The 11,623-nt window shown below is 32.2% G+C and overlaps 1 protein-coding gene and 1 non-coding gene across 2 annotated transcripts; both read left to right on the plus strand.

Moving 5' to 3' along the window:
• Positions 1-296: 296 nt before the first annotated feature.
• Positions 297-6,535, plus strand: LOC131627522 (tlg2p-like protein a). The gene is made up of 8 exons (XM_058898368.1): positions 297-673; positions 2,446-2,728; positions 4,267-4,356; positions 4,833-4,910; positions 5,150-5,227; positions 5,322-5,387; positions 5,472-5,552; positions 5,680-6,535. Exons 1-8 carry the CDS (start codon positions 480-482, stop codon positions 5,785-5,787), a joined length of 978 nt encoding a protein of 325 aa, XP_058754351.1. The 5' UTR covers positions 297-479; the 3' UTR covers positions 5,788-6,535.
• A 3,227-nt stretch (positions 6,536-9,762) lies between these two features.
• TRNAT-AGU (transfer RNA threonine (anticodon AGU)) lies at positions 9,763-9,836 on the plus strand. The gene has a single exon. It is a non-coding gene; the product is annotated as a tRNA-Thr (tRNA).
• Positions 9,837-11,623: the final 1,787 nt, after the last annotated feature.

Below are 11,623 nucleotides of genomic sequence, written 5' to 3' on the forward strand. Positions count from 1 at the left end.
TAAAAAAAAGAGAAAACTTAACCCAAAAAAAAGGAAAACAAAAGTTTCTTTTCATTTGAAAAACAATTAAGAAGAATATACTAAATAAACAGCAGCTAACTTTCCCCTCATTTTCGTTCAATAAAAAAATAAAATCCCTAGTTTTTTTATAAGAATCTTAATTTTAGGGTGTAAAATTAATTTATTAAACATAAGGTGTTAAAATAAAAGAGCTTTGAATTAGTACTATGTCGCATGGTTAAAGTAAACCAAACTAACTGTGCTTCCATTCAAAGCATACAAACGGTTGTACAAGGCACGTCACGTGCCACTCTGTTATATCGTCAACTTAGATCACGTGAGGGTGCGATCTGACTGTGTCCGAAACTCTTTTCTTCTTTCTTTCTCCTTCATTCCGGTTGGTTAAACTGTAACGAAACGACGTAGCATCATTCAATTCGCTCTGTGTATCGTTTCATTTTCAGATCTTCGGAATCTGAATGGCGACACGGAATCGCACTCCGCTTTTCCGAAAGTACAGAGACGCATTGAAGAGTGTTCGTGCTCCGTCAATTTCTTCTCCGCCGTCCACCTCTTCCGGCGGCGGTCCCGTCATTGAATTGGTCAGCACGTCGCTTCTCAATCCGAATCGATCTTACGCTCCGCTTAGTACTGAGGATCCCGGTAGTTCGAGGTGCGGTTTCACAGATCTTACAGTTTTTGTATAGTTTTATTGGTGTTATCGTAGATCAATTCTCAAAATGGTTACACTCGTGGCATTTTGATTTAGATCCATAGTTTGCTTCTGGTTTATATATTTTCGATGATTCGGAAATGCAAAAAAGGAAGGATGCTTTTGAAGTTTGTGGATTGAAACATGAAGCCATAGTGGAAGGAGTTTTAGTTTTTAACTTAGAATATTAGTGAAGCGTATATGACATTAGTTAAAGAGAAAATGCATATATTACAAGATGATTGTGATCCATGGTAGACTAACACTCCTAACCAGTAGATTGATCCATCTTTTGCAATTGTGTGTTATTGTGTACCCTCTGCATCAAAACAATTTGTATGTATGCGGCATGCGATGATTAAGAAGTGTGCAATCATCCATGATGGGCGATTGTGTGTTTAATTGTTGTCGACATTGCATAATTTTTCTGCAGCTTCTGCAATCAGCTTTTGGCAGATACCTTAGAACATATTTCTTCTCTGAGAGCTCTGCAACCTCCACATTGAGCTCCTGTCAAATTATGAAATAATACTGATTCAATCAAAAAGAAGAAATTAGAAAAGTGTAGTATGGGAAGAAGAAAATTAAGAGAAAGCGACTGAAAGAGGGAAAGATAGAGAAACGACAACAAGAGAGTGAAGAGGAGGGAGGACTAACCTTGGCCCGCTGTCGGTAAATGAACATGTCTTCGGTGCTGCTGCTTGCGAGCATTTAATCCTATCAAGAGTTTAATCGCCTTATTTTGATTATTGTACATCAATGCATTTCAAATTGCATCACAAGAGCACTTGATTTAGCATGAACATTCTTTTATGGATCAATGGTTATCAAGTTCCTCTAGAAGAACCCTAAGTTTAGTATAGTAGTCTGAAACATAAAACATGTCTGTCTAAAAGAATCAAGTTATTGCCTTGACAAGGTCTCCTTGGGAAAATCTTTCCTCCAGATTCCTCCACTCTCTAGCAGTACTTCCAATGTAAATTCTGAGTGATTGAAGGGGTGACTGAGCTTAAAATCCAAGAACATAATTGGTTATTATACATTTCCTATGCATTGAAGCATGGATCAACCTAATCGTGATTGGAATGCTACCATCTAGAAAATAATGCTTTTTCTTCAAAACCATAGGTTTATTCATCAATTGAGACCAAGAATACAGATGTGTTTTCAGTAGGATGAAGGACTATCTGGAATCTTTGTTGGGTCCATTGCAAGTGAAAATGTGGCATTTGTTTCAGAAGCTGCACTAGCTGGTACAGCTCCACACAATTGTTCCTTGGCATTTTTGGAAAGCAGAGTAGTGCAGTATTGCCACAAAAAGGAGTTCTGATACCATTAGAGCAAAGCATAAGGAACAGAAGAATGCTTCAACTAGTGCAATGAATGAGTGAATTACCGAGATCATCTACTATTTATAGGCCCAACTAATAGTGACATGTATCAGACTGTCTAACTAACTGCATGTGCGAATTAACCAAGTGGAATCACAATTGTTCAGTAATAGTGGACTGAATGATTATTTGCAGTGAAGTTTTTTTATTTTCTTTGTCCTTTATTTTGGGAATTAGAATTGTCTTGGAAAGGGAATTTTTCCTTCGAAAATTGGATCGTATATGTTTATAAAACTATTATGCTCATTTCAATTATTTGTCTATTGTTTTTGACATGCATGCATGTTACAAGTTAAATAAGATTTGGTAATTGTAGGATATTAATTATTTTTGCGGATGCAGTAAGGGTCTACATCCAATTACTGTTGGGCTACCTCCAGCATGGGTGGATGTATCTGAAGAAATATCAGCAAATGTGCAACGTGCTCGCAAAAAAATGGCAGAGTTGTCCAAGGCTCATGCGAAGGCCTTAATGCCATCGTTTGGAGACGGTAAGGATGACCAACATGCTATTGAGTCTCTAACACACGAGATAACTGACTTGATAAAGAGATCAGAAAAGAGACTGCGGAGACTTGCTGCTGCAGGGCCTTCTGAGGATTCCAATGTCAGGAAAAATGTGCAGGTAGTTATCACTATATAACTTTCCCTTAATGCTTTTAATAGGACATGCATTTTTATATTTGGCCAATAAGAATGTATGCAATTTCTTAGAATTTGGGCTGAGCTTAACTCAACCCTTACAAAACCAGCTTGTAAGGTGAGGATTCTCTCCATATAGCCTTATTGAATCCAATGTAAGACTCTTAACACACAACTCTCACATCCAGAACTAGACATTTGGAGTGTGACCCGAGCGGTCTGATAATGGGTGGCCCATTGGATTTTGAATGGACTCAGATACCATCTTAGAAGTTGGATTGGGCCTAACTCAATCCTTACAAAACTGGTTTGTAAGGTGAGGATTTCCCCCACTTATAACATATTTTCAGAGCTTGTTTATTCTAATGCGGGACTCTTATCATGATTTATTCAAGTGGTAATCTTAATATAATTTATTCAAGTTGAAATGTTTGTGGGCTCATCATCACAAGCTAAACCAGAGCCTCTGCCATGGTATCACTCGTATGGTTAATCGTTTCTATTTTCTGGATAGTATTTATCATAGAAAAGTGAGAAACTACAGTGAGTGGGGGAGGTGGGTAGACGTACTCCAAATCAGAAAAGATAAAAGGAAAAAGATTAAAAAAAACACTAAAAAAAGCAACAAGAAGCTCCATTTAATTAAGTGTGAGCCTATGAGGTATGAGTAGACCTTAAAACCATGGCCAATGGGCTTTCTAGATGCCCTGAAGCATGTGCAGGGGGAAGCTTTAGAGACAATTCCATCTCAAAACACATCCAAGGGCATGCAAACACCCTTAAAGATGTGTTTTTGCTTCAACTAAACAATCATCATATACAATTTTGTCTTCCTTATCTTTTGCCGATGCTTTGGTGATAACATGAAGAAACTTCTCAAAAGTAGGACAGACTCATATTCTCTAATAACGCCAAATAATTTGTCCAAATGACTCCACATATGAAACGCATCTGCAGAAGCAAATGTATATCCTATTTTCATTGCTGCTCAGCGAACTATACCAAGTTTAGTTGACGTTATTCTGGCCTTCAAGTCTACTACAATTTAAAACTGAGATCTTATAAAGTGAACTTGGCAAGGAGATGATTAGGAAAATGAACATATAACTATTTACTGATTTGCTCTCTCACTCCATGTTCTCTTCAGTCTCCACTTGTCCTTGTTTCAGTGACTTATTATTTGTATTCTTCAATTCAAGTCAACCATAAGTTTTTGTGCTTTGTTAAACTATTTCAAATCTTTTGCTTTGAGTTGTATGGTTGGGACAAGCATATATGGTACACTACTCGTGATCATTTGTTTACTGATGTAAATAAGAAGAATCCAATTTCAAACAAAAATTATTCTAAGTTCTAACTTACGATTATGAGCATATATCTTCCTTTTTTGACTTCTTTTAATTGATGGTAAAATAATCTCCAAAATGCCTTGATTTCTGCACCCTCATGTAGCTGGAAGAATCTATAATGGTATTAGTTGTAGCTTGCTGAACGTTTTCTTATTGTCTGGACTGTATGCAGCGTTCTCTTGCTACTGACCTTCAAAGCCTCTCTGTAGAGCTTCGCAAGAAACAATCAACTTATTTGAAGCGCCTCAGACAGCAAAAAGAGGTGAGGGAAAAGCTTTTGTGTTACACAATTTTTCATTCATTAATAAAGAAAATACATTTGCATTTCTATTTGGGGTTTACTGGCATAGGTTTATTTATATCAATTATTAAATAAATAAAAATGTTTTAAATTTTCAAATCAATTTGCTTCACTTTTGCTCAACAAATTTAATTTACCTTGAATTCTAATTTAGAGTACTGTAGAAACTCATGACTTGTCACTTTTTCTTTTCTCTTATGGGAAAGAAATCTCTTGAGTCTTGATTTTCTCTAATATCATCAGTTAACAGTGAACAAGTGGTGAAGAATACTCGGTCTTTTGTTTTGAAGGAATATTGTAGTGAAGAAAATTGTACTTCTTGCCTTATTCCCCTGCTCTCTCTGTCCCTTGTCGGGAAACTATCTCAATTCTCATGTTACATACCACTAAGTGTGGGTTTTGTTTTAAATCATTATTTTCATTTTATAATGATGTAGGGTCCAGATGGAGTTGACCTAGAGATCAACATAAATGGAAATAAATCTAGATTTGAAGACGATGACTTGGACAATATGGTATTTCTATTTCCTTTTCAGGTTTTTTTGGGGGGCTTACCTTTGTGTTTCTTGAGAAGGGGGAGATGGGCTAATATTTTTATGTTCTTATCCTGTATATTAGCTATTGGTTCACCGGAAGCCTGGAACTATAGTTGACAAATTCTATTATCCACATGATCATTCCCTGTACCGGGTGTAGTTGATTATTATATATGTTAACTGTTGATTACTGATACTGCCACATCATTTATATCTAGATATTTAACGAGCATCAAATGGCCAAGCTAAAAAAGAGTGAAGCTTTCACAGTTGAAAGAGAAAAAGAGATCCAACAGGTAAAAAAAAGATGCACTTGCACTATCATTAATTACACATTTGACTCAGTTGTCTCTTGAACGGATGCGGTGTTTTTGTTATTTACTTCTATAGGTTGTGGAATCTGTTAATGAGCTTGCTCAGATTATGAAGGATTTATCAGTACTAGTCATAGACCAGGTCAGCAGATCCTTTCCCTCTGGGAGGAGACAACAACTTTCTTAATTCCACACCCTTATGAAAACTGACATCCTCTATACACAGGGAACCATTGTTGATAGAATAGACTACAACATTCAGAATGTGGCAACCACAGTTGAGGATGGCCTTAAACAGCTTCAAAAGGTCATTCTTCTCTTTATTGTCTACTATACACGTCGGCTTTAGTTTCCAGTTTCTCTCATGCCCTCTCTATAACATTCTCTTTATCTCTTTTGCTCCATGGTATTTATTTGGTTTATGGGACATGCAGGCAGAGAGAACTCAGAAAAAGGGGGGCATGGTAATGTGTGCGACGGTCCTTCTTATCATGTGCTTTGTTATGTTGGTTCTCTTGGTCATTAAGGAAATTATTTTGTGATCCGTGGCGATATTTCATATCATATTCTTTATAATATTGGTCACCTCTCATTGGAGTGACCTTTCCATTCACATACCATCTCTTGCCTGCTTGGACATAGTACAGCAGCCTGTCTAAGAAAAGATCATGGAGTTTTGGAGTAACCACAGCCACTACACATGGCTGGGCTACAAGCGGATGAAGAGGCAATATTCATTCTCTTGCAATATTTTTTTGTTTTGCCACGAAAGAGGTAGCGCGGATTAGGTGTGTTAGAAGAAAAAGAGCTTTAGAAGTTGTTGTGGTACAGTAGAAAATTATACATAAAGCCAGAAAATGTAAAGAGGGCAGTTGTATGAACCCCTACTTAAACATTCTTTGCCTGCAGAACTTGGTGAAGTCATTTTCATGTTTTTTCTTTACATTTTTATATCTTCTCCCCCTCAGGCAATTGCATTTAGGGGGGATTAGAATTTTGTTTCCATAAAAAAAATTCATGCAATAAAAATAGAGGTTTTGTGAGGTTATAGGATTTATAAATGGAGTTGCATATCTTTTGTATCAAAGTAAGACAGATATAGCCATCGAATAAAATAAAGCTCTTTTTCTGTTAGCTAAGGCAAGATATAGCCATCGAATAAAATAAACAATGTAAATAAAGTTGTCTTTTTAAGAACCTAATGAATGACTTTCCTAACTAAACAAACCCGTGCATACGCACGGGTTCTGTTCGGTTACGCGAATTTGAATACACCATTGATTTTAAAAAAAATGTTAAAAAAAAATTAGATTAATAATTGATTATTTCATATATAAAAATATTTAGATCAATAATATATTTTTTCTCGTATACCATTTTTGGATTAAAAATATTTAACCATAAATACCATTTCTCGTATATAAAAATATTTAAATCAATAATAGATTTTTTTCATTTTTGTTTAGGTATCATTCACAAAAATATTTGGATCAATAGTAAATTTCGTATATAAGATTATTTAGATCAATAATAAATTTTTTCCCGTATACCATTATTAAAAAAAATATATTTAGATCAATAATATATTTTTCGTATATTAAAATATTTAGATCAATAATATATCTTTTCCTGTATACCATTTTTTATCAAAAATATTTGATCATAAATAGCATTTCTCGTATATAAAAATATTTAGGTCAATAATAGATTTTTTCCCGTATACAGACTTCATTTTTGTTTAGGTATCATTCCCAAAAATAAGGGTATTTTGGACTTTTCCACAACCATTAATTTTCTTATATTATAGATTGATAGATTTTTTTTGGAAGAAAAAAGTGAAAAAGTGATGAAAGAGAAAAAAAATAGAGAATAGAGAGAGATTTGAGAAGTTTGATAAATTATAAAAGTTGTATTATTTTAATAATAAAATTAAGAACTTTAAGGTACAAAGACCAAAAAACCACAATTTTAATGTGGTGGCAAAAAATCAAATAAGGGTATTTTGGACTTTTCCACAACCATTAATTTTCTTATATTATAGATAGATTGATAGATTTTTTTTGGAAGAAAGAAGTGAGAAAGTGATGAAAGAGAAAAAATAGAGAATAGAGAGAGATTTGATAAGTTTGATCGAATATAAGAGTTTTATTATTTTAATAATAAAATTAATAACTTTATGATACAAAGACAAAAAACCACAATTTTAATGTGGTGGCAAAAAATCAAATAAGGATATTTTAGACTTTTCCACAACCATTAATTTTCTTATACTATAGAATGATAGAATTTTTTTGGAATAAAGAAGTGAGAAAGTGATGAAAGAGAAAAAAAATAGAGAATAGAGAGATATTTGATAAGTTTGATAATATATAAGAGTTGTATTATTTTAATAATAAAATTAAAAACTTTATGGTACAAAGATCAAAAAACCACAATTTTAATGTGGTGGCAAATAATCAAATAAGGGTATTTTGGACTTTTCCACAACCATTAATTTTCTTATATTATAGATTGATAGATTTTTTTTGGAAGAAAGAAGTGAGAAAGTGATGAAAGAGAAAAAAAATAGAGAATAGAGAGAGATTTGATAAGTTTGATAAAATATAAGAGTTGTATTATTTTAATAATAAAATTAAGAACTTTATGGTACAAAGACCAAAAAACCACAATTTTAATGTGGTGGCAAAAAATCAAATAATGGTATTTTAGACTTTTCCACAACCATTAATTTTCTTATATTATAGATTAGAAATTGATAGTTTTTTTCTAGGAAGAAAGAAGTGAGAAATAGATGAAAGAGAAAAAAATAGAGAATAGAGAGAGATTTGATAAGTTTGATAAAATATAAGAGTTGTATTATTTTAATAATAAAATTAAGAACTTTATGGTACAAAGACCAAAAAACCACAATTTTAATGTGGTGGCAAAAAATCAAATAAGGGTATTTTAGACTTTTCCACAACCATTAATTTTCTTATATTATAGATTGATAGATTTTTTTTTGGAAAAAATAAGTGAGAAAGTGATGAAAGAGAAAAAAAATATAGAATAGAGAGAGATTTGATAAGTTTGATCGAATATAAGAGTTGTATTATTTTAATAATAAAAATAAGAACTTTATGGTACAAAGACCAAAAAACCACAATTTTAATTTGGTGGCAAAAAATCAAATAAGGGTATTTTGGTTTTTTCCACAACTATTAATTTTCTTATATTATTGATTGATAGATTTTTTTTTGGAAGAAAGAAGTGAGAAAGTGATGAAAGAGAAAAAAAATAGAGAATAGAGAGATATTTGATAAGTTTGATAAAATATAAGAGTTGTATTATTTTAATAATAAAATTAAGAATTTTATGGTACAAAGACCAAAAAACCACAATTTTAATGTGGTGGCAAAAAATCAAATAAGGGTATTTTAGACTTTTCCACAACCATTAATTTTCTTATATTATAGATTGCTTAAATTTTTTCAAACATAGACTGCAATTTTAATTTAAGGGTCATGCTAACGAGTGTTCCAGGGGCACTGGTTAAACATTCCAAATTAAGAAAATATTTTAAATTCAATGCACTGAATACACCCAATCTTTTTTAATGCATTTAATACATATATTTTTGGTAAAAACATATTTTTTTAATTTATTAAACAATGTTCAACTTACCTTTTTAATCTCTTAACCAGTGCCCCTGGGGCACTCGTTAGCATTACTTTTAATTTAATATTATGTAATAACTCTAATTGACTGTATAAATTTTATTGCACTTCTTGTATCTAACTTATATCTAATAATGATGCCTTTACTGTTCCAATATAAGTTTGATCAAAGCTTGTGAGGACTGAGGAGTACCTTCGGTCAAAACTGATTCTGAGTGGGCTGTTAGGCTCAATCAGGTTACTAGTGTAGCTGGACAAAATTTTACTTTCTAATAAATTGTTAAGAGTTGTTTTGATAAAAATAAAATAAAACAAGTTGTTAGAGTTATATCCACTCGCGTTTGCTCCCCTATTTGACAAACAGTATTGATTCTATGAAATTTAAAATAAGTAGTTACTTTTCTTTTTGACAGAATACGGTTATATTATTTCCAATTACAAGGATTGTAGTATGTTACACCAAGATGATTAATAAACAGCTTGTATTTTATGATGTAAATTTAACTATGTAAGTCATTGATTTGTGTACTTTACAGGAATTGGTTCAAAGAATCAACTATTCGACTTACTGTTGGTTAATTTGAGTTTCAGTAAACTTTGACCATGGAACATGGACTTATCCTTTGGCATTGAATGTAACAAAATAATTTTAATTTCTCAAATGTTCAGTTACGTTTAAGAAACCCAAAAAAAAAAACATGCTAGTACTACTTTATGTAACATCAATTCACGAGTTAATACAAGGTTTGACCTATTTTGTGTTTATTTTGCAGGGAAGGAAATTAGTGAAATCTATTTCTTCAATAATTATTAGATACGTGTTGCGAATTAATATGTACAGTATCAGGATCGTGTCAACAAGCTTTCATAGCTCAGTTGGTTAGAGCACCCGTTTAGTAAGCGGGAGGTCATGAGTTCAACTCTCATTGAAAGCAATTTATTTTTATTTTGCGCGTGAAAAGCTTTCCTAAGCTACCATTCAAATCTAACTCAAACGAAGTATTGAGCCTCATTCACTCTTTTGTATTGGCTCTGCAGCTACTAGATATGTCAATTACATTTTTATATTTTATGAAAGATAACAGCATAAATCAGACACGCTACAATATTAGATCTAAAGAGTTGATGGTTTGAACTAAATGAAAAAAAAATTAATCTTTCATTGTCTACAAGCATATTATGCTAATTTTTAAATATTTGTTTCTTAACAAAATATTCATTATTCTTATTGTCGGTATGAATAATATCAAAATCTACCTATTTAAATATTAATTTGTTTGAAAACCAAATTCTATTGAAACACATTTTACACATGTATCTAAAAATTTCCATGAGATGAAAATGTTAGAGGAGAAGATTTGTTAGCGTATATATATTGGAGTAATATGTGAGAAATGTTCATTGTTTAAAAGAGAGTGAATTGAGGAACATGTGTATTATATTATTGGCACTACTTATATTATTGTTTTGATCTTCAAGACTATGATTTGATTCGGGAGAATAGTTTGTTCAATCATTTGAAGTATCTTTGACCGTTTGAGTTATCTTTAATATATATTGACTTCACTGAATATCGTTTGATATCATGTGTTGTCATCATAAAAACAAAATAGTCATTTAGTTTACTTGCGTTTTTGTTTTTCATTCCATATAATGGGTTTGTACTATATCAAAATACATGCATATCGTAATGATCACATATTATACAAGAAAGAGTATGACATATTGAATCAGTGCCCCAAGTGTAGGGTGTAACGCTACAAGTTGAAGGACAATGACGGTGATGATGATGACGATGACGATGACGATGGCGATGACGATGACGATGATGATGATGATGATGGTGGTGGTGTAAGAAGAAAGGGTCCTCCTGCCAAAGTGATGTGGTATTACTATTGCAAAATAGACCTTTCGTAACACCGTATTACAACAGTCGTCCTATTAATCGTAGTAATAACTCATTTTCTATTTTTTCGTCACAAAAAGAATTTGTCCTTATATTTCATTACGATTCATATTATCAACCATGGCGTAAGGTGTTAACATTTAATTACTGTTCATATTTTCAATTGTTCATCCTTCTCCTAGTTTTTCATTTTCATTATGTGTAATTTTCCATCTCCCTTAGGTTCTATAAATAGAGATTGACATTGCAATGTAAATGACACTTGAAAGAAGAGAATATAATATTGCTTTCTCTTTTCTACCTCTCTTTGATCTCTATAGTTTTATTTAGTTTTATAACACGTTATCAGCACGGAGCTCTCAAAATGAATATGGACATTAGCACCAATAATTAAGATATGTGTCTTGCTGACAGTGCAACAACCCATACAATTCTCAAGAATACAAAATATTTCTTTAATTTAGTAAATCGAAATACTGATGTCAGTACTATATTTGGCACCTCAAAAATAATCGAAGGCTCCGAAAGAGCCAATATGTTGTTACCTAGAGAAACAATATTGCACATTGATAATACATTATATTCCCCCAAGTCTCATAGAAATTTATTGAGTTTCAAAGATATTCGTCTAAATGGATACCATATTGAAACAGGAGATGATGGAAGGATTGAATATTTTTGTATTACAAAATATAATTCGGACACAAAATATGTAATGGAAAAGCACATACAAGTGTAAATCAGAAGTTTACAAATAATGATAAATTTCTAATTTTGCAAGACCAGTTATATAATGATGCAAAAAATAATTAAAAA

This window comes from Vicia villosa, unplaced genomic scaffold (genome assembly GCF_029867415.1).
Source record: "Vicia villosa cultivar HV-30 ecotype Madison, WI unplaced genomic scaffold, Vvil1.0 ctg.000365F_1_1_3, whole genome shotgun sequence".
Lineage (NCBI taxonomy): Eukaryota > Viridiplantae > Streptophyta > Magnoliopsida > Fabales > Fabaceae > Vicia > Vicia villosa.

Coding starts and splice junctions, on each gene's coding strand:
- LOC131627522 (XM_058898368.1), top strand. CDS start 480: ATGGCGACACGGAATCGCACTCCGCTTTTCCGAAAGTACAGAGACGCA. Junction 5,228..5,321: donor GAGAAAAAGAGATCCAACAG/GTAAAAAAAAGA, acceptor TTACTTCTATAG/GTTGTGGAATCTGTTAATGA. Junction 5,553..5,679: donor GCCTTAAACAGCTTCAAAAG/GTCATTCTTCTC, acceptor TGGGACATGCAG/GCAGAGAGAACTCAGAAAAA.